Source organism: Entelurus aequoreus, linkage group LG03 (assembly GCF_033978785.1).
Source record: "Entelurus aequoreus isolate RoL-2023_Sb linkage group LG03, RoL_Eaeq_v1.1, whole genome shotgun sequence".
Taxonomy (NCBI): domain Eukaryota; kingdom Metazoa; phylum Chordata; class Actinopteri; order Syngnathiformes; family Syngnathidae; genus Entelurus; species Entelurus aequoreus.
Window position 1 is genome coordinate 20,885,971 of NC_084733.1, and position 22,682 is coordinate 20,908,652.

At 39.4% G+C, this 22,682-nt stretch overlaps 2 protein-coding genes across 5 annotated transcripts in view; both read right to left on the reverse strand.

Annotated features, from left to right (window-relative positions):
• The window catches only part of ptpn21 (protein tyrosine phosphatase non-receptor type 21), a 43,336-nt gene extending 38,324 nt beyond the window's left edge, over positions 1–5,012 (reverse strand). The window contains exons 1-2 of one of the 4 annotated variants that reach the window (XM_062041442.1): positions 4,739–5,012; positions 2,118–2,415 (exon numbers count right to left, since the gene is read on the reverse strand). In XM_062041442.1, the coding sequence (XP_061897426.1) occupies positions 2,118–2,297 (180 nt within the window). In that variant the 5' untranslated portion in view covers positions 2,298–2,415; positions 4,739–5,012. Of the gene's footprint in view, positions 1–2,117; positions 2,416–4,657 lie in introns of all 4 variants that reach the window. The other 3 variants (XM_062041441.1, XM_062041444.1, XM_062041445.1) reach the window with 3 other exon arrangements.
• A 720-nt stretch (positions 5,013–5,732) lies between these two features.
• Positions 5,733–21,042, reverse strand: spata7 (spermatogenesis associated 7). The gene is made up of 12 exons (XM_062041446.1): positions 20,799–21,042; positions 19,001–19,063; positions 18,845–18,934; positions 18,721–18,768; positions 18,487–18,590; positions 15,378–15,835; positions 14,397–14,442; positions 14,213–14,313; positions 14,068–14,124; positions 13,915–13,992; positions 6,770–6,827; positions 5,733–6,700 (listed from the first exon to the last, which is right to left on the reverse strand). The coding sequence occupies exons 1-12, from the start codon at positions 20,839–20,841 to the stop codon at positions 6,194–6,196; spliced, it is 1,653 nt and encodes a 550-aa protein (XP_061897430.1). The 5' UTR covers positions 20,842–21,042; the 3' UTR covers positions 5,733–6,193.
• Positions 21,043–22,682: the final 1,640 nt, after the last annotated feature.

The window sequence follows — 22,682 nt, forward strand, 5'->3', positions numbered from 1 at the left end:
GGTCATGTGTCATGATAACTAGTTACTATGGCTGCGGTTAGGGATGGGTACAAATCCGGTACTTTTTTGGCACCAATCGAATCCCGCGGGTCCATCCAGGCACCGATTTACGTAGTATCCAACCGTGCTATGTTATGGTACCTGGGTTGTGCGTGACGTGGGGTTGGTATTTATTTTTTTATCATAAAAAAATACAATCATGTGTGCTTACGGATTGTATCCCTGCAGACTGTATTGATCTATATTGATATATAATGTAGGATCCAGAAATATTAATAACAGAAAGAAACAACCCTTTTGTGCGATTGAGTGTGAATGAGTGTAAATGGGGGAGGGAGGTTTTTTGGGTTGGTGCACTAATTGTAAGTGTATCTTGTGTTTTTTATGTTGATTTAATAAAAAAATAAAAACTTTTTTTCTTTCTCTTGTGCGGCCCGGTACCAATCGATCCACGGCCCGGTGGTTGGGGACCAGTACCACTGGTGTAGATAATGGGTTTAACTATGTAAAGCACTCTGAGTCGCGAGGGAAAAAGAGCATTTCACTTCAATTCACATTAGCAATTTCACATGGCGATTTCAACACCTCCAAATTTGTTAATGATAACTACAACTAAGATGCAAGTTACAATCAAACAGCTGGTGCGTAATAAGTGCAATACTTACAGTATTATTACTTTTTAGGGTGCAACAAACAAAAACACCAACAAGCTATACATTACTGCCATCTAATGTCCTAGACTTGCAACTGTAATTTCAACTTTCTAATAATTTCAACTTAGTGTCATAATGTACTTTCAAATGATAATATGATGATAATAAAACAAGATATAACAACTGGTCAGAAGTTATAACGAGCTCATTTTTAAATTTTGCAATAAAAAAATTATTTCTATCAAAAACAATTCATATCTATTAACAAACAAGAAAGTACTGAAAATTGGTACCGTTAAGGTACCGATATCGATTACCAGGTACAGGGAATTGGTACCCTAATGGTTCAAATGTGAATGGTACCCATCCCTAGCATTATCAAGTTTTGCTTTTAGATTGTAAATAATGGTATTGGAAACAAAGTGCTGGATAGTATCAGGATATCTCTAGAAAGTCAGTATAACCTTTTGTTTACATATTCAAAGTACCATTTTACCATGCTTACCGTCACACAGGTGCAAGAGTTCATTACTGTGAAAATATGATTAAACAAAACAGGAAAACAACTAGGGCTGCAACGACTAATCGATTAATTCGATTTAAAAAAGCTTCAAATTATAATATGTTGCTTCGATTAATCGTTCAATGAGTGCAACTAATACAAATTGATAAATTTCGGACTAAATGGAGTGCCCGGAACTATAAATGTGAACATAGTTCCCGCATGGCCTCTGCAATAGAGCGCACATGAAAGCGATGGTGTGTGGGGACCGTGGTTTGTTTTTTGAAATGTTTTTTATTATTTACTTTCAATGTTGATTATGTGTGTTTGTTACAAAAAAAAGAATGACAATTATGTTAAGCAGTAAAATTCCAACTGCTTTCCTTAAAATATGCATTGAGGCTGTGTGTGTTTAATCTGATTAATCAAACTAATTGATACATTACTTGATTACTAAAATTATCTGTAGCTGCAGCCCTAAAAAGGACAATTAGTCTTTAAAAAGTATGTTTTAAACAAAACTGCACAAGTGTAAAAATAAGTTAATTACTTAAAAGTCAAACAACAAAAAACTACCTTGGATAACAAGTCTGTTGATAGCTAGTAGCTGGCTAGCCTTATATTCTTCTTCTCAATGTTAACAAGATTTTGCCCCAAAATACCAAAAAAAAGCTAAACATGTGCAGGAGTTCCTGCTTTGATGATCGCTTAGCTGAGGTCTTGTAGGATGAATGGATATGGCGTGTAATATGCTTGATGACTCGCATGACAATTCAATGATTGGATTTTTGTTCGTCTGCAGCGATGGATTTTGTGGTTGGTTTTCAAATCTTAAGACATCGGGGAAGCTTTTAAATTCACATTCTTGCTGCGACTATTCAATTATGCGACAAATGCAAATGAGTAAATAAGCTTGTTGCAATGTAGGAAAAAACAATCCCACATTTCAAATGCAAACATACCTCTCTTAACTCCAGTCTCTGGGCAACCGCCTCCAAACATTCCTGTCCTGTACTCTCCACTGACAGCGTGAACTCCACAAACTCTCCATTGAGCTGCTGAATGCGAGTGACCAGACAGCTCTTGCTGGAAACTGTGTACCTTCTCGTACGTTTGAGTTTCAAGCCAAAGGGCAGGGGCATGGTTCCGCGCTCGTGGGGATCTTCTCGCTTAGTCTAGTCCTGGCAAATGACTCCGCTTGCTTTCCCTTTTATGACCTTATGGCAGGTAGAAGTCGTGGGGCTCATCGTCCAGGCACACCTTTAAAAAGGTGACAAAGAAAATACGCAGATCAGAATGTATACAATGAAAAGATACACATCCACAATGTTCGTCTTGATTGTAAAGCCAATTGAGTGCGAATATTTCGGCTTCAAACCATGAGCAATGTGAGCCCATGGACAAAGACGAACGAGCAAGTATAGTGTGCCAAATTTTTTTGAAAGTAATGGCAACAAAAAAAATATCAATAAAACCTACCAGCCGACACAGTTTTTCCAACTGGTGGAAAAACTGCACTTCAAAATGTTTTGCTAACAGAGGTTGAGAGTCCATTTTATTTTTCAATACTTATTTTGGATAACTAAAAATGATTTCCACGATTAAAAAAAAACCTAAAGAGAAATACAAGTTTATTGTGTTTAAAATTAATACTTGCATTATTATATATGATGATTATATTAGTGCTTAATTGGGTCTGAAAATAATGTTGACAATATCACTTATCTGCAATAATGTGGGACATTATAGCCAGCAAAATGTACCGGCTAAGGCTTATTTCCTAATAATTATTCGTTATTGTTGAAGTATTACATATTTTAATGTTCTTTTTTACCCATAACACAAAGCTTATTTATCTTATAATACAGTAAGTTGAATTGATCTGAGCATATCAGGCACAAAATGGGTCAAATCAGCCCTGTGTCATATCATTTTACAGTATGTGACTTAGTGGGAAAAGTTTGGACACCCCTGATTTAGTTAGACAAATTCGGCTTTTACGAAGCCGATTTTGTACAAACTTTTATATATTTGCACTGGAAGCTCTTTCTGGTATTCTTCAGTCCAGTTCAGTTCAGTTCCAGTTTATTTCGAACATGCATACGATACATTATAATGCATCACACAATTCCAGTTGTTTCATTAAAGCACGTCCGAAAAGGAGTAGGAAGAAGCAGAGCGTATTTAATCCTACTCCTTTTCATACTATATCAATTGTATCCAATTTCCTTGTTCTCTGTAACAGAACAGTGAACAAATAAATAATATACCACAGTAAGCATACAAATATTAAATACACAAATAATCTTTGTCTCAATAAAAAAAAAAAAAAGGAAAAAAGAAGTTCATCATAATTCTTGTTCTGTGTACTTTGTGAACACTTGTAGTTTGAACAGTCTCTTAAACTGAATCAAATTGGTGCTTTGTTTGATTTCTTTGGTTAATCCATTCCATAATTAAATTCCACATACTGATATACTAAAGGTTTTACGTGTTGTACGTGCATACAAATGTTTTAAATTAGATTTTCCTCTAAAGTTATATTTCTCCTCTTTTGTTGAGAAGAATTGTTGTACATTCTTGGGTAGCAGGTCATAGTTTGCTTCGTACATAATTTTAGCTGTTTGCAAATGCACCAAATCGTTGAATTTCAATAATTCCATCCATCCGGATTGTAAATAATGTAAATAATTCAATGTACATACTCTGATGATTAACTTGTGTGATGACTGTATTATGCTGATAGTATATATTTATACCATGAATTGATTAACGTGGACCCCGACTTAAACAAGTAGAAAAACTTATTCGGGTGTTACCATTTAGTGGTCAATTGTACGGAATATGTACTGTACTGTGCAATCCACTAATAAAAGTCCCAATCAAAACCATCCATTTTCTACCGCTTGTCCCTTTTGGGGTCGCGGGGGGTGCTGGAGCCTATCTCATCCATAATAGCGATTTAATAAATAAAGTGTTTGTATGTTCTCTATATCCAACATCATGTATTATTCTAACTGATCTTTTTTGTAACACAGTTAGTGAATGAAGCGCACATTTTTATTTGTTTCCCCATATTTCTATACATTTTGACTGGAAGTGCTGCAAATCATAACAATGATAAACACATTAATTAGACAAATGTCAAACAAACTAAATGTACTGTAGATAACTCAGACTGTGCAGGTGTACACAGTTAGTGTAATGTAGCCATGTGCTATTTTAAAATGATAGTTAAGTTTCAGTCCAGTGATTAGTCATACCCAAACACTCTCCAATACAAATCTCTGTCCCCATTTACTTCGCTGTTAGTCCGAAAGAACTATCACCCAACTCCGCTACAACTTTGCCATAAGTTGACTTTTGCTTAAAAATATACATTCCACTGCTTATTTAAAACTCTAATGAACCAACCTACTTATAACTGTGCCTGGTAGAGTAAACACTATCACAATTTACAAGCAAAAACATAAGCTGTTTAGCATAGTGTGCTAACACACACCCCCAGCAAATAGACGACACCCAAGAGTACAAGCTGACGTCGCCGGTAAATATTTTGGGCACTTGACGTTACCGCAGTGACCCGCCAAATGAGTTGGAGATGTCCGAGTTGCGATGTTATCCACTTGAAGACGTTTCCCAAAATGTAAATAACTACATTAAAAGTCGTATTTGGAGCGTGAGTGTAGTTCCCGGGTCAGGGCGAAAGTGCCAGTCCATGCCTGCATCACTCGGCTTCCAAGCATGTTTTGCTTCCTGGGATTCCAGGCGCAGGAAGTGTCTACATCCGCGGATCTAGCTCCTTTGTGTTTGCGTTTTATGAGTCAAAACAGTTAAGGAAAATAAACATAAAATGATTTAAAGTGCTTAAAAGAACCCAGCACGTTTGTACTGGTTGATTTAAATCTTCAAATATGTTCTTAAAGTGTACATTAGTGGCACCGTCGCGGATGGATACACGGGATTTTAGTGGGGGGGGGGGGGAGCCATGAGCTCAGACAGCTGGAATGCGGAGTGGTGAGAATTCCCCAAATGGGACAGCTGCCTGCATCGGCTGCACGCTGACCTGTCTATTTACCTTCCACTTAGCTCACATTGTGCAAGGATGCATACTTTGATAACGACAGGTTGTGCAAATACTAGGGAAGGGTAAGAATGTATTTGTGCAAATCGGGAAAAAAAAAACATTCTGGTGACTGTCAACTCTTTGTGGGACACTTGGTTTTTGGGTGAAATGTCAGAATGTACAAAAATACTCTACAGCATTCACATGTGAACTTAATTTGAATTAAGTTGCTGCTCAGTGGCCTTGTGGTTAGAGTGTCCGCCCTGAGATTGGTAGGTCGTGAGTTCAAACCCCCGGCCGAGTCATACCAAAGACTATAAAAATGCATGGGACCCATTACCTCCCTGCTTGGCACTCAGCATCGAGGGTTGGAATTGGGGGTTACATCACCAAAATGATTCCCGAGCACGGCCCCGCTGCTGCTCACTGCTCCCCTCACCTCCCAGGGGGTGAACATGGGTCAAATGCAGAGAGTAATTTCACCACACCTATAATGTGTGTGTGACAATCATTGGTACTTTAACTTTTAATATTATTTTTTGAATGCACATGTCCAACTGTTAGATGTTTCAGTACATTTACACAACTTGCTGTTTCTTAACAAGGTAACACAACAGGTGAATTGACTGATACATTCCCTGTATCAGCCATCCCTCAGGCATTGATCCAATCACACAACTGGACTGTCCGGCTTGTCTTAGAAGATGTTTTGCCGTCATCAGTTCATGTTCACCTCGACAGGACGGCTCTAATCTAAGGGTCTGGTGCAGGATCCAAAGTATTTTTTCTAATGGAGGCGACATGCCCAGACAAGATGAACGATTATGTTGAACAGTTCAGTTTTGATTGATTTAATGCTCTGAGAATAAATTGACTTGGATAAAGGAAAATATTCACAACAATATATTGTTCTCTCTTTAGCAACACACTACTGGTAACAAAAGAATATAGTGTTATGTTAAACAGCAAAATTTAGAAATCGTCGTCACTGACCGAAGCCACTGTGTTAATATGCTGTTCATCAGAAGTGTCCACATTGTTTTTATCGACTTGCAAGGACTCAGAGAACTGTCTTCCCAGATCTTCGAGCTCTTTGGACTGACTTTCAAACTCTGGTACACTGCTCCATTCCACTTCTTTCTGACTCTGGTTGTCATCGCCGTCCTTTTCTGCATGATTAGAAACGTCCCTACCCGTGTCCTCACCCTCCTCAGTCCTTTCATTTGCAAGTGGAGAGCTTCTTCCAGGAGAAAACTGCGGCGTGGAGCTCAGTATAGGCTCGGGACATTCTGGAGAGTCACTGCGTTTCCTCGGCGACTCGCACGAGATGAGGTTGTCTTCGGTTTTCACCTGATCAGACCCTAGCAGGGAATCGAGCAGGGATGACGTGTCTTTTCTCCAGTGTTCTTCACTGTAGGACAAGGTAGAGGGCTCGTCGAGGTTGTTGCGCAGGATGTCCAGAAGGTGGCGCATTTTAGCCTGAAAACAATTACAAGAGGATGAGACCATGAAGCCTTTTAGTTGTTTAAAGCAAAGTTACATACTCACTTCATCAAGACGATGCAGATTCATATCAATGTGTCGCTGTATCACACGGTCGAGAACACTTGAGGAGGACATAAGACATTTATAACCCTAGAGGATTGCTACTAATACCAAAACATTGCTTTAGTACTGCAGACCAAATCTTCAAAGTTCAAAACAGCTGTATTAGAGTCAAAACAAAAATCCTTAAAGGGGAACTGCAGTTTTTTTGGGGGGGGATTTTGCCTATCGTTCACAATCATTATGAAAGACATGGCGACAAATGTAATATTTTAATGCATTCTAACTATTGAATAAATGCGGTCAAAAGTCTGCTTACAATGAAGCCTGTGGGAGCCGTTCTATTCTGCCTATAAAGCCCTTAAAAAAACATCCGAACACCTCCATTAAGGTTGTGTACCCACGATGTAAGTATATTTGTAATGTAGTAACAGGCACATTTATAATAACATTTAATATTTGCTAATTTTAAGGGTAAGCGGCACATTAATTTAAAAAACGCATCAAAATGTTCGCTTTTTTTCAACAACATCATTGATATAGTAGTATATACTGCAGACTTAATGCGAGCCAACAAACATAATAAAACAACCCTTACTGTACAAGGTCTGCTGTCATTAGGATGCAGACTACTAGGATGTTCATATATTCTCATTTATATGAAGAATGACTCATAATCTTCTAGAAGAAAAAGGGGGTGGAACCAAGTGTCTTTTTGTGTCGTTCTTGCCATTTTCAGGTCTAAATTGGTTGTCAAAGTGTACCAATATGTCGGAATACGTCCTCGTCCTTCTATTATCCAGGTGAGAGTCATGATTTATGATCAACAATTTAGTCTTACGAGCAAGGAAACGAGAAAGCAACATTGGCACACAAGCTCGTCATCACAGCACCGCTATAGTTTGTCTGCGTTAGTGCTTACAATAACAATATCACTAATACTTAATTCATATTCAAATTACAAAATGTAAATGGAGTATTGTTGGTGCTTTTTGGATAATTTGTATTGGGTTTTAAAGGCGCAATAGAGGACCTCCCATTGGCTCCGCTGTAATCAGACTTTTATTTACGAGTTAGAACGCATTAAAAAAAAATACATCCGCCGCCATGTCTTTCATGATGATAGTGAACGATAGACAAAATTTTAAAAAAAAAGTTGCAGGTCCCCTTTAAGAGGTACTGCACTTTTTTTAAAATGTTGCCTATCGTTCACAAACCTTACATAAGGACAATAAACCACATGTTTTTCTTTTCTGTGCATTCAATGTAGTAAAAAAACTGCCAGTAAGCAGCCGTTAACAATGCAGGTAATGCAAATGCCCCATCCTGCGTTCCATTTGTTGAGCCATATAATAGTGTATTGTCAAAATTAACCGACTTCTTGGCTTATTGCCACAACCTTCTACACACTAGGTAATGTTGTATTTATGCCTTATTTCTGTGAGAATCCTGCATGTGACTGAAGCATTAAAGGCCTACTGAAACCCACTACTACCGACCACGCAGTCTGATAGTTTATATATCAATGATGAAATCTTAACATTATAACACATGCCAATACGGCCGGGTTAACTTATAAAGTGACATTTTAAATTTGCCGCTAAACTTCCGGTTCGAAACGCCTCTGAGGATGACGTATGCGCGTGACGTAGCCCGGGGTACAGAGGTATGCCTTCCCCATTGAATACAATACAAAAAAGCTCTGTTTTCATTTCATAATTCCACAGTATTCTGGACATCTGTGTTCGTGAATCTGTTGCAATTATGTTCATTGCATTATGGAGAAAGAAGCTGAGCAAGCAAAGAAGAAAGTTGTCGGTGCGAAACGGACGTATTTTTCGAACAAAGTACAGTACACAGCCGGCGCGTCTTTGTTTACATTCCCGAAAGATGCAGTCAAGATGGAAGAACTCGGATAACAGAGACTCTAACCAGGAGGACTTTTGACTTCGATACACAGACACCTGTAGAGAACTGGGACAACACAGACTCTTACCAGGATTACTTTGATTTGGATGACAAAGACGCAGACGTGCTACCGTGAGTATGCAGCTTTGGCTTCTAAACATTTGATCGCTTGACCGTATGTGCGCAACTTTTTTTTTGCGTATGTACGTAACTATTTTAAAATATATAAGCTTTATGAACCTTGGGTTAGGTGAACGGTCTTTTGGGCTGAGTGATTGTGTGTGTTGATCAGGTGTTTGAATTGTATTGGCGTGTTCTATGGAGCTAGGAGCTAGCATAGGAGCTAGGAGTTAGCATAACAAAGACATAGGTGTTTTTATGCAGGATTAATTTGTGTCATATTAAATATAAGCCTGGTTGTGTTGTGGCTAATAGAGTAAATATATGTCTTGTGTTTATTTACTGTTTTAGTCATTCCCAGCTGAATACCAGGTACCGTGAGTATGCAGCCTTGGCTGCTAAACATTTGATAGCTTGACCGTATGTGCGCGTCACGTACGTAACTTTTTAAAAATATATAAGCTTTATGAACATTGGGTTAGGTCAGGGGTCGGCAACCTTTACCACTCAAAGAGCCATTTTGGCAAGTTTCACAAATTATAGAAAGTAATGGGAGCCACAAAAAAAAAATTAAAATTTAAAATGAAAATCACCCCATACAAAGCTTACATGCTTTGTGCTATGTTAACCAGGGGTCTCAGACACACGCACCGGCGCGCACTTTAATGTGGAAATTTGATGTTAGTGCAGCCCGCGAGTTTTGAATGAATGTCGCTTGATAGCGTCATACTTGCCAACCCTCTAATTTTTCCCGGGAGACTCCCGAATATCAGAGCGTGATGACACTACATTTGGCGCCCTCTACAGTCTGCCCTGACAGTGTACCTGCTCGACCACAAGTGGAATGCTGTTTTAGCTTGCTCACGTTAGAGACAGCAAGGCTACTAACTCAGCAGCCACACATCTTACACTGACGGTACCAATACCCAGAATCCCATGCAGCCCTAACTCTTCCGCTCAACCAACGCACGGAGAGGGGGGGGGGGGGGGTTGATGTGTGGGGGGATTTGGTGGTAGCGGGGGTGTATAATGTAGACCGGAAGAGTCAGGGCTGCATGGGATTCTGGGTAATGGTTCTGTTGTGTTTATGTTGTGTTACGGTGGGATGTTCTCCAGAAATGTGTTTTTCATTCTTTTTTGGTGTGGGTTCAGTGTGGCGCATATTTGTAACGTAACAATGTTAAAGTTGTTTGATACGGCTACCGTCAGTGTAAGCTGTGTGGCTGATGAGTAAGTATGCTTTGCTGTCTCCTGTGTGCAAGTAATGACAACATGCAACATGTGGCTGGACTGGCACGCTGTATGTAAATGCTATAGAGGACAATTGCTGCAGAGCAATTAGGGCACGCCCTTTATTTAGTAAGTAAGAGTGTAAATAGGATTAGTTTTTCCCTGGGAGTAGTCTATGAGAGACACTGAGATCCATAAATCTCCTGGGAAAATCGGGGGGGTCGGCATGTATGTAGCTGAGCCGCATCAGAGTGGTCAAGGAGCCGCATGCGGCTCCGGAGCCGCGGGTTGCCGACCCCTGGGTTAGGTGAACTGTCTTTTGGGCTGAGTGATTATGTGTGTTGATCAGGTGTTTGAATTGTATTGGCGTGTTCTATGGAGCTAGGAGCTAGCAGAGGAGCTAGCATAACAAACACGTAGGTGTTTTTATGCAGGATTAATTTGTGGCATATTAAATATAAGCCTGGTTGTGTTGTGGCTAATAGAGTATATATATGTCTTGTGTTTATATACTGTTGTAGTCATTCCCAGCTGAGTATCAGGTACCGTGAGTATGCAGCCTTGGCTGCTAAACATTTGATAGCTTGACCGTATGTGCGCGTCACGTACGTAACTTTTTAAAAATATATAAGCTTTATGAACCTTGGGTTAGGTGAACGGTCTTTTGGGCTGAGTGATTGTGTGTGTTGATCAGGTGTTTGAATTGTATTGGCGCGTTCTATGGAGCTAGGAACTAGCAGAGGAGCTAGGAGCTAGCATAACAAACACGTAGGTGTTTTTATCCAGGATTAATTTGTGGCATATTAAATGTAAGCCTGGTTGTGTTGCGGCTAATAGAGTATATATATGTCTTGTGTTTATTTACTGTTGTAGTCATTCCCAGCTGAATATCAGGTCACCCCCGGCTCTCACAGCATCTTCCCTATCTGAATAGCTTCAACTCCCCACTAGTCCTTCACTTGCACTTTACTCATCCACAAATCTTTCATCCTCGCTCAAATTAATGGGGAAATTGTCGCTTTCTCGGTCCGAATCTCTCTCACTTCATGCGGCCATCATTGTAAACAATAGGGAACTTTGCGTATATGTTCAATTGACTACGTCACGCTACTTCCGGTAGGGGCAAGCCTTTTTTTTATCAGATACCAAAAGTTGCGATCTTTATCGTCATTGTTCTATACTAAATCCTTTCAGCAAAAATATGGCAATATCGCGAAATGATCAAGTATGACACATAGAATAGATCTGCTATCCCCGTTTAAATAAAAAAAATTCATTTCAGTAGGCCTTTAAGGAGTGGAAATATCAAGGTTTAGCTGCAGCGTACTCAAACAACCACCAGGTAGCATCTGTGAGCAGATAATACTGTATCATTATTTAAGATAACTTAAATAAGTTATCTTCTTCCCACTCCCTTTCAGGCAAAACTGGACAACCATGCATTACATACTATACATTACCTTTTGCACTATATTAATTTATACTATTATGTGTTGTCAACTCTGTACTTTTTTTGTTATTATTATTTTTTATGTCATTGCCTGAAATAAATACCGGTAAATAAATGAAAAAAAAAAAAATTAAATCATATATTTCTCTTCCGGACTTATCAGGTTGGTACTGTATTTTTCATACATTCTTCACTCATGCTTAAAGTGAAGGATGAAGCAAAAATATAACCTTACCTACTTCTCAGGGCATTCAATCGATTGCAAATGAACTGTTTGGTTCGTCTTATAAAACGTTTTGCCGCTCATCCCAGTAGGCTTCATCAGTTCGTGCTCATAGACTTAGATTGGTCATATCTAGTCTAGCGGCTAGTGCCAAAACCCCAAATATGTATACTGCAAACCCAGGAGGGTGTGGCTGGAACTTTGCCTTAACACTACAGAGATGATAATGTTCCTACCAGCCCATAGGCCAAAGAGAAAGAGCATAGGCATTTGAGGGAAGCCCTCAAAACCAGTGGTTACCCCAGCTAGTCATTTGTGAAAAGTGCATTCGGTTCCAGAAATAACAAAAACAGAGTGGATGAGAAGGAAAAAGGTGACAGATGCAAAAATATTGTCATTCCATATGTATCAGGTCTATCTGAGAAACTCAGAAGAGTGTTTAACCAACACAACATCCCAGCACACTTCAAACCAGGTAACACACTGAGACAGAGATTGGTGCATCCTAAAAAACCGCACACCCCACACCCACAAAAACAATCTGGTGTATGCTATGAAGTGTAATGATGAATACACTGATTCATATATTGGTTAAAGAAAACAACCACTAAGCCGACACATGGCACAGCATAAACTGGCAAACTCTTCAGGCCAAGACTCAGCTGTCTACCTGCACCTCAGGGAGAAACAGCACTCTTTTGAGAACAAACATGTACAGATTATGGACAGGGAAGATGGATGATACGAAAGAGGGGTAAGGGAAGCCATCTATGTCAAGGTTGAAAAACCATCCCTGAACAGAGGAGGTGGTCTGCGACACCACCTGTCTCCCACGTACAACACTGTCCTTTCAACAATTCCTAAAAGACTGCAATTTAGCTTCCAACAAATAACAGGAATTAGAAACATTCTGGTCACAGAAGGTGAACAGATTGCCATTTGTGCTATTTGTTTACAACTGAATGGAATTCTTACATTGGGGATTCCGACTATTTTGGACAGGTAGTAGTCGATCCACAGCGATTGCTCTGCCACACAATGCTAACGAGGGGAAATTACACTTCAACGACTGTCGTTGGCTTTGACAGTTAGGATTGCTCGTTTGCATTAAAACTGTTGTTTTTATCACTACGATAGGGCGAAGCCATCCTTACCCAGGCACACCCTCCTGGTTTTGGAGTATAAATATTTGGGGTTTTGGCACCAGCCACTGGACTAGATCTGACCAATCTTAGTCTTAAAGCACGAACTGATGAAGCCTACGGGGACGGCGTGGCAAAGTTGGTAGAGTGGTCGTGCCAGCAATCGGAGGGTTGCTGGTTACTGAGGTTCCATCCCCACCTTCTACCATCCTAGTCACGTCCGTTGTGTCCTTGGGCAAGACACTTCACCGTGGCTGCTGGTTAGCGCCTTGCATGGCAGCTCCCGCCATCAGTGTGTGAATGTGTGTGTGAATGGATGAATGTGGAAATACTGTCAAAGCGCTTTGAGTACCTTGAAGGTAGAAAAGCGCTATATAAGTATAACCCATTTATCATTTATTTATTTACTTGGGGATGAGCGGCGAAACGTCTTCTAAAACAAAACAAATAGTCTAGTTGCGATTGATTGAATGCCCTGAGATGACAATGACCTGGATGAATGAGAACATTTATAGACAACCTTACCTACTGTACGATAAAGGTGAGATTCATGATTTATAATATAGCATTACATGTTCCTAATTCAAAGGCAATACAGCAGCAACAGCAGCTCAAGCTTCTTCTTCTTTATGTCAAAGCAGGTCAATACCAACATTATTAGCTAGTTGCAAGCTACTCGCTAGTGGTCGAAGGAGTAGTGTGAGCAAGGCGACAATGCCAGAAAAGTAGTTCCTCTATGTTAGCCCTTGTAATAACAGTGTCACTATACCTTGGTTAATATGCAGGTCACCACATGTAAATGATTTTTTGGATGGATTTTTTAGTAGATGAATCCTGTTGCCTGCCTCGTACTAGCAGTTTTTTCACTATTTAGAACACACATAAAAGAAAAAGATGTGTGTGCTTGTCTTACATTGTGATTGTGAATGATGGGAAAAATGCGACAGAAAAGTGCAGTTCATCTTTAACGGCAGGTATAGTTTTCCTACTGTCACTATAGTTGGGAGAGACAGCAGAGAGTAGTTATGTGATGACAACCATAAAAGTGGAGTGCAAAGCAGGCAAAAAGACCTACCTGTTAGAGATGGAGCTTCTGCACAAGATGTCTTCTGTTACATCGGAAATAAACTCGAGGTACATTAATTCTTCATCCCTGAAGAACAACATATGAGTTATTTGATCAGCATAAAGTCTTATTTTATTCATGTGATCGTTACTATGAACTTACTCTGCACTTGTATTTTTCATAACAGGAGACCCTTTCCTTTCACCCTCTTGTGAGACACTGACAGAAAGCAACATAAAAAATAACAACAACACGTTAACCAGTAACATTAGTCAAAAAAAAAATAAAGACTGTTTTTCTGTTTTACCTGTAGGCATAGTCCAAGGAATCATATTCTCGGCTTTTGTTTGCTTGTTGCTTTGATGTTATTAAATACGTGCCATCCTCAGACCACTGGTGCTCTTTGCCCTATGACGAAGTTCAGTATTGTGAAAAGTACTTAACTGTATTAAATATGCGTTTGTGTGTCGTTCATCTCTAGTAATAATTACCTGATGTGGCTCACACAACTCCTCTGTGTGCTCCTGGTTTTTTGTGCTGGGTAGAAAGAAAACATGATTTAAAGCAAGGGTCTTCAATGTTTTCTTTGTATATATAAAGCAGGGGTCATAAATGTTTTCTTTGTGTGTTATATTTATATACATATATTGTATATATATTTGTTTATAAAATTATGTGTGTACCGCTTGTATTGAATGTTGCTGGGTGTGTGAGATATTAATTGTTTACTATTTAAAGTAGGATATTAATGATTGTTGTTGATATTGTTTGCTGTTGGCGCTCTACATCTTGCCCAGGGACTACTGTTGAAAACTAGCTTTGTGGCTAAAACTTGCGTATTTACAGCAATGTTGATTAATGTGAGGTGTCCCTGTTCCTAGTGTGTGTGTGACAATCATTGGCACTTTAACTTTTAACTTTAACTCTAAACTAATACAATGAAAAATGTTATTTAACTGGTTCTAAAAGTACCTTGTTATTGTAGAATACTAAGGTGTTCAAGGAATACTGTATAGCGCTGCTATTGGCTAACTGCCAACTACAGCGCTAATCACTAGCACCACTAATTGCTGGCTGGCAACTAGAGCACGAATTGCATGCTGACAACTAACTAGCACCGCTGATCGTTGGCTTGCATCTACAACGCTCGTTGCTAGCTGACAACTAACTAGCTCTAGTCGCCAGCTATCTTAAATGAAAATTGCTAACATGAAAATAAAAACATATATTCTGGTTGCTGACATTTCTAAACTACACTACAGTGTGTTGGATCAATAATAATGTGTATTTAAAGACATTTAAATTTGTGGAAAAACTGCAGAAAGTATATAAACTTTTTTTCTCAAAGTCTAATTAAAGTCTAAACTAAATATTTTCCACCCCTCCCTGAAGTACACCTTAGGGTCGCAGACCCCTGTTGAAGACCCCTGATTTAAAGGCACTGTCTTTACAGATAAGACATGTGTAAATACCAGGTACGGTGCTTTAATGTCATGGAGTCGTCACACTCCTGAGCTGTTGGGTTAATCCCCGGTGCCCTGTAATAGCGATAATTGGACAGATACGAGCTCTTTTCCGTCTTCAGTGTTTTGGGCGTGAAGGGTTTGTCTTGAGTGAAACGCGTCGAATGTTTCTGGAGCAAATCTCCACTGTAAGTCTTCTTTACAGGGTCCTGGAATGCCTTGAATAGGCCTCGATTCCCAGGGGGGGTGGACAGGGTACACAACGGCGGCTGCCGCTGTGTTGTCGGTTCCTGGCTCCGGTGCTTGAGTTCCACTGCAGAGTGCGGGCGACGGTCGTGAGGGGAAGCTTTGTATGGCGGAGATGGGAGATCCTTGGCGTGAAAGGAGTGGCTAAACATGGGGCTGGAGACCATGGAGCTTCTAGAGCAGAGATAGGTACGGCCTTCGGATTGCACAGAACATCGACTCTGAAAATGTAAATAGAGAGCATTGATATACAGTATTATGACTATTTTTGGGTATCATGTTGCACACAACCCAGTGGGATGGGATATTTCCGTAACTATGTGTGATTTTTCACAGCGAGCCATGTAATTAAAAGGTGTGACAATGTTATCGTAAAATACTTGTAAGGCAGCGACAAAAGTGTTAGATATCAAACTTCTCTGTTGCAGAAGTGGCGGATGTTTTAAAGGCAAAGGAGGTGTAATGGACTTCACTACTTGGCGGCTAACAGTAGAGGTCAGAGTTAATTCAGGCTAGTTTGCTGCTGCAGCATTGCTATGCTATAAAACAGGACTGTCCAAACGTTTTCCAGCTCGGCCGCATACAGACCACATTGATATATTTTGTACATTGAGGATACTAAAACAATAAAATGTAGGTCAATCATAATATGCAAATTTATCCGAACTTAACATTTACATATTGTTATAATTTGTTTTATACTGTAGGTAACAAAGAAAATTAGTATAATATCTAATCTAACCCCCTAGCAATATTTCATTCCTTGTTATTCTTGACTAATCTTATTTCGCCAACTGGCTGGTTTCATATTTCTTATGGAATGTGCTAATCCAAGATATTCTTGTTTTGTCTGTAGAATGAGTTGCAGGCAAATAAAAAATCAGCTCCGGGCTGTAAATGGCTCTCGGGCCTCACTTTGAATAACCATGCTTTGAAAAAAGTCACACTTCGCAGTAAAAAACCTCACAGCTCAGTTGCCAGAATGTACCTGTTAGAACAGTAGTACCAATTTTCAATTTAAAGTAAATTAAAACTTTAAGTAGTGCAATGTAACAACATCAACTGTTCAATTTACAGCAAAAACTAACAGCACATTCACCGGAACTTCACCCTTAAAAATAACAATGAAAACATAGGTATTCATTGTACCATCAAAACTCAACTTTACATATAAGTTAGTAACAAATAAAATATTAATAATAATAATAATAATAGTAACAACAATAAATTTAAATATCAATATGAAAAATCTATACAATACATTTAAATAGCAACAGCATAATTAAAAAATAATCAAATAGTTTTTCCATTTAAACATTTTTAAATCCCTTTTTTTTACCATTTAGACTTATTTTACCGTCATAGTGTGTGTGCTTTTTGTGTCATAAATACAATTTAATAAAAATGTTTAATTAAATACAAAAATCTTCATATTTATTGGTGCAATTGGACAATTCTGACCAATATTTTAAATGAAGCCTTAATTTTTTCATAATAATTGCAAAAATATATCAGTATGTGCTTTAAGTATGCTTGTGTAAGGTAAATTTTTGAAACCCTTATTTTGTTAGCACAGTCAGACTGGCTGTTGCGCACATTGCTGTTATTGTCAAGGAGGGAAGTGGTTGACGAGTAGAGACGGCTTGAGGCTGTTAAAAAAAAGGAGAAACGCTCTCAAGCTGCAAGCTGTCCTATTTGTACATTACATTACATCGATGTCGTTCACAACAACACAAGCAGATGAGATGTGTTGTAAGTGTATGGATTGTTCTTGCTAACTTCTTTGTAGTTTAGTCTGTGTTTTAAGTACGCGGTTGAGTGTTTTGGGATGAATGAACGGTACCGGACACATCATTTTCCCAAACAAATGTTCCTTTTCCTCACAATGACAGCATTTCACTCACATTTACACCTATTTCTGTGATAATTAGCGTTTAACAGCAGATTCCGTTTTATTGACCAATTATTTGATTCCATCCACGTGTACGTTAACACGGAAACATGCACCTCACTTTTTTTGTTGAGTTTAGTGATTACTGATCTGGCATAGTAGCGCTTCGTTAAATAAAAAGTAGCAACAACGGTGAGATCCCCAACTTATTGTAGACATGTTTTTTTCACTTATAACCTCACTCTTTCAGTTCAAGCTCGGGAATTTGCATGCATATTGCACAACCCATTAATTGTTTGTTTTTTATTATTAATATTTTTATGATCACGAGAAGCCAAAATCGAAATTGAGATTAAAACGTTATCAATTGTCGAGCCCTAGGCTCCTCATGCTGCAGAAATGTACTATATCTATTCTACACTAACATTATTGGGTAAAATATTTATGTTATTTTAAGTCAATCTACAGTACAGGCCAAAAGTTTGGACACACCTTCTCATTCAATGTGTTTTATTTATTTTCATGACTATTTACATTGTAGATTGTTACTGAAGGCATCAAAACTATGAATGAACACATGGAGTTATGTACTTATCAAAAAAAGGTAGAATAACTGAAAACATGTTTTATATTCTAGTTTCTTCAAAATAGCCACCCTTTGCTCTGATTACTGCTTTGCACACTCTTGGCATTCTCTCGATGAGCTTCAAGAGGTATTCACCTGAAATGGTTTTTACTTCACAGGTGTCATAGTTTTGATGCCTTCAGTGACAATCTACAATGTAAATAGTCATGAAAATAAAGAAAACACATTGAAATGAGAAGGTGTGTCCAAACCTTTGGCCTGTACTTAATATATTAAAGTCAATCTCACCCAATATGCCAGAACTAGGTAGTTCATACCAGCGTATGCTATGCGTATAAGTTGCAATTCTATTTCCCTCGATTTTCCAGGAACGAGACACCATTCTTGCGTCTTACCTGGGCCGTAGAGCACGATGCTCTGTTGTTCCTGTGCAAGAGTGACTGGGCTGACTGGGAACGTCCCCCTTTCTTTAGACGTTCCTGCCTCATCCGGTCAGTATCTGTTTACAGCATTCAATAGTCAGAACTTCTCCTCTGGAAGCAGTGTACATTTTTAAACAATATCTTTACTCGGACGGTGGCTCTACTTCTCTACTTCCAGCATCATCACCAGATAGAGATGTTACTTACACTTTACACTCTGCGTGAGGCTTTTGGGTACGGTGGTGTCGATAAGAGCTGAGAGAGAAGAGGAAATAAAACAATCATACCAAAACACCTTGTGCTTGCTGTCTCGAAATTACGCTCGGCTTACATTTAGCTGAATAAATTCTTCTGTAGTGAGACGACATGTGAGCTTTAATTAGAGCTTGGGACCACCTGTTGGAGGGGTTTGGAAAAAATGCTAGAAACAAAAAAACAAAGTGAGGAATCTCAAAACTAGTTTTGCTGTGCAAATATGAATACTTACGGCTAATTTTCAGGTTTTGTCCTCTAATATCAAAGCTGGAACCAGCGCCAGATAACACACTCCCTAAAACGACAGTATAAATATTTATTTGCACCAATATTACCCTTTCAAGTAAGGTATTAGCTGGCATTTGGGTCACTGTGTTGGGTTCAACAATGAAATGCTATACTTCAATTGCAAAATTATGTGTGTCTCAAAGTCACCAGCCTTGGCGTCACTATAAACAGTGATTTTAAAATTGACAAACAAGTCAATGGCATTTTAAAATTGTGTTTTTATCATCTTCATCTTTTAGCAAAAGTAAAACCGTTTTTATCTTTTAACCTTTTTGAACAAAGTCGTGCATGCTTTTCTTTCAAGTCGCCTGGACTACTGCAATGCACTTTATGCTGGCATTCGCCAAAAAACTCTCTCCCAGGTTGCAGTTAGTCCAGAACGCGGCAGCACGACTTTGAACAGGGGCCAGGAAACGCGAGCATATAACCCCAATTCTTGAGACTTTGCACTGGCTCCCTGTTCATTTTAGAATTGATTTGAAAATGTTGCTGTTTGGTTTTAAAGCTTTGCATGGACTGGCACCTCAGTATATCTCGGCCCTCACCCAAATTTACACTACTCCGTGCGCTTTGTGGTCCGAGAGCCAGCTCCAGCTCGTGGTGCCCAAGATGAGACTTAAAACCAGGGGGGACACTCTGTGGTCGGTCCTAAGCTCTGGAACACTCTGCCCCTCCATGTTCGAAAGAAAGAAAGGCCATCTCTATCCTCCTTCAAAACCGCACTAAAAGAACACCTCCAGGCAACTTCAACCCTTAACTAACACCCTCCCCTTTCCACATTCCACCTCCCCGGATTGTAAATAATCAAATGTAGATACTTATTCTTATGCTTTCTGATCTCTCTCTCTATGTCCACTACTTGCTGTACATATCCTACCAAGTCAGTTCTACACTGTTTCAATGTCCACTTCTCTGATGATGCAATTGTTGATGACTGAAGTGTTGATATCAACCAAACCTAACCCCCCCCCCCCCCCCCACTCCCCCTCCACATCCCTCCCACACCCAGGATTGTAAATAATGTAAATAATTCAATGTATATACTCTGATGATTATCTTGTGTGATGACTGTATTATGATGATAGTATATATATATAGTATATATCTGTATCATGAATCAATTTAAGTGGACCCCGACTTAAGCAAGTTGAAAAACATTCGGGTGTTACCATTTAGTGGTCAATTGTACAGAATATGTACTGTACTGTGCAATCTACTAATAAAAGTTTCAATCAATCGAAACTCCCACAGTGGAGTGTTTTAAGTCTTCTCTTAAGACCCACTTTTGTTCTCTGGCTTTTAACACTACGTGAGTTGTGTGGTCCTCTGTGTTTTTAAATTTGTATTGCTATTTATTGTTTTAATTAGTTTTACCCTTTAAAATCGTTTTTAAATCATATTTGTTTCCATATTGGTTTTATATTTATTTATTTTGTTTTTATTCAGTCATTGGTGGAGCTAAGGATAGTATTTGAATCTTGTTTTTAATATTTTTTTGCAGCACTTTGGAAACATTTGTGTTGTTTAAATGTGCTATATAAATAAAGTGGACTGGATTGGATTGAATAATATTCAGGTGGCAACGTTACAAACATACAGTATACACATTAGCGTATATTTAATCACATATTATCTAAATACGCAACATTAATAAAGATGTACATTTTAATATGAGCTATTATTGGGTTTAATGTGTCATATGCGACATCTAGCTAATGCTAATGCTAAGCTTCGTTACGTACTTCTTCTCGAATCCATGCCAAAGCTACTTTCCGCGTATCCCATTTTGTCCAGAATAGGTCACAAACCGTGACGAGGGAGTCCACGTACACCGAAACACGACATCGTAGCTAGCTGTGCACATTTTAACGCCGCCACTCGGTGAAATTAGATGGATATCGGCGCCTGGGCAAGCTTTTATAGCCGCCGCGGGCCAAAGAGAAGCTTCCTCGTCGCCATGCTGGTTGCTAAGAGTATGGGACGTCACATCGCGCAAGCGCAGATGAACGGGGAAGTCGGAAATGCAATGACAACATTTCTCGATTTTTTTAAATTTTACTTCTCGCTTTTATTAATAATTTTGTGCTGGGCAAGGCTTATCTTGCATCGATTAGACCGAAAGAATCTGCAAAATAAGATCAGACGATGACAAAATCTAACCGCAGGTTCATTTATTTTTTTATTTTTATTTTTTGGCATTAAAATATACATATTTGGCTTTAATGTTTGGGTAACAACAATGCACACCCTAAACATGCCTTATTACTGCTATATTCAGATTACACTATAGTGTCCTCATGGTAGACCTGATGTGTCTTTCATACCAACATATTGTCAATTATTTATTGATTCTGACAGAGCTGAAGATATAACTAAATATTTAACACAGTAGGTACTTTGTGTGATAAATATTTAGTATAGTATGGGTCATGCCCACCATTCTTGACCTAAGTTAATGCAAAATCACCATGATGATACAATTTGCTACTACAAATTATAATAATACTATTTTGCAAACTTCAAGCATGCCATTTTCCCATGCAACACTAAATTGGCCCTAGTGTGTGAATGTGAGTGTGAATGTTGTCTGTCTATCTGTGTTGGCCCTGTGATGAGGTGGCGACTTGTCCAGGGTGTACCCCGCCTTCCGCCCGATTGTAGCTGAGATAGGCTCCTGCACCCCTCACAACCCCGAAAGGGATAAGCGGTAGAAATGGATGGATGGATCATGGATGTATAAATCTCCCTTAGAGATAGGGTGAGAAGCTCTGCCATCCGGAGGGAGCTCAAAGTAAAGCCGCTGCTCCTCCACATCGAGAGGAGCCAGATGAGCTGGTTCGGGCATCTGGTCAGGATGCCACCCGAACGCCTCCCTAGGGAAGTGTTTAGGGCACGTCCGACCGGTAGGAGGCCACGGGGAAGACCCAGGACACGTTGGGAAGACTATGTCTCCCGGCTGGCCTGGGAACGCTTCGGGATCCCCCTGGAAGAGCTGGACGAAGTGGCCGGGGAGAGGGAAGTCTGGGCTTCCCTGCTTAGGCTGCTGCCCCCGCGACCCGACCTCGGATAAGCGGGAGAAAATGGATGGATGGATGTTTAAATAATATATTCTGTATATTTACATATCTGTAATTATATATCTTTTAAATATATTTAATTAATTTATTTATTTAAATAGACCCCCCTTTTAGACCAGTTGATATGTTGTCTCTTTTCTGCTCTGCGCCCCTCTCCTGCGTTATTAGGTGACCACAGATGAAGCGCTAGCTGTTGAAAGTCGGGACCCGGGGTAGACCACTCATCTGTGCATAAGTTGGTGACGTCTCTGCGCTGCTGACCTGTCTCCACTCAAGATGATCCCCTGCTGGCCCCACTATGGACTGGACTCTCACACTATTAACTAGATGCACTCAGATTCCGATCTAACAAAGGTCTTAACTCATTCTCTTTCTATGCCACATCAATATGGAATGCACTCCCAACAGGTGTAAAAGAAAGGGCATCTCTATCCTCCTTCAAAACCACACTAAAGGAACACCTCCAGGCAACTTCAACCCTAAACTAACAACCTCCCTTCCACATCCTACCTCCCCGGATTGTAAATAATCAAAGGTAAATAATCAAAT

Excerpts from the sequence above, each read along its gene's own strand:
- spata7 (XM_062041446.1), bottom strand. The coding sequence starts at position 20,841 with ATGGGATACGCGGAAAGTAGCTTTGGCATGGATTCGAGAAGAA. Across the intron at positions 18,935-19,000 it reads ACAAAACCTGAAAATTAGCC|CATTTTTTCCAAACCCCTCC; the intron begins GTAAGTATTCAT and ends TTTTGTTTCTAG. Across the intron at positions 15,836-18,486 it reads CATCGTGCTCTACGGCCCAG|AGTCGATGTTCTGTGCAATC; the intron begins GTAAGACGCAAG and ends TTACATTTTCAG.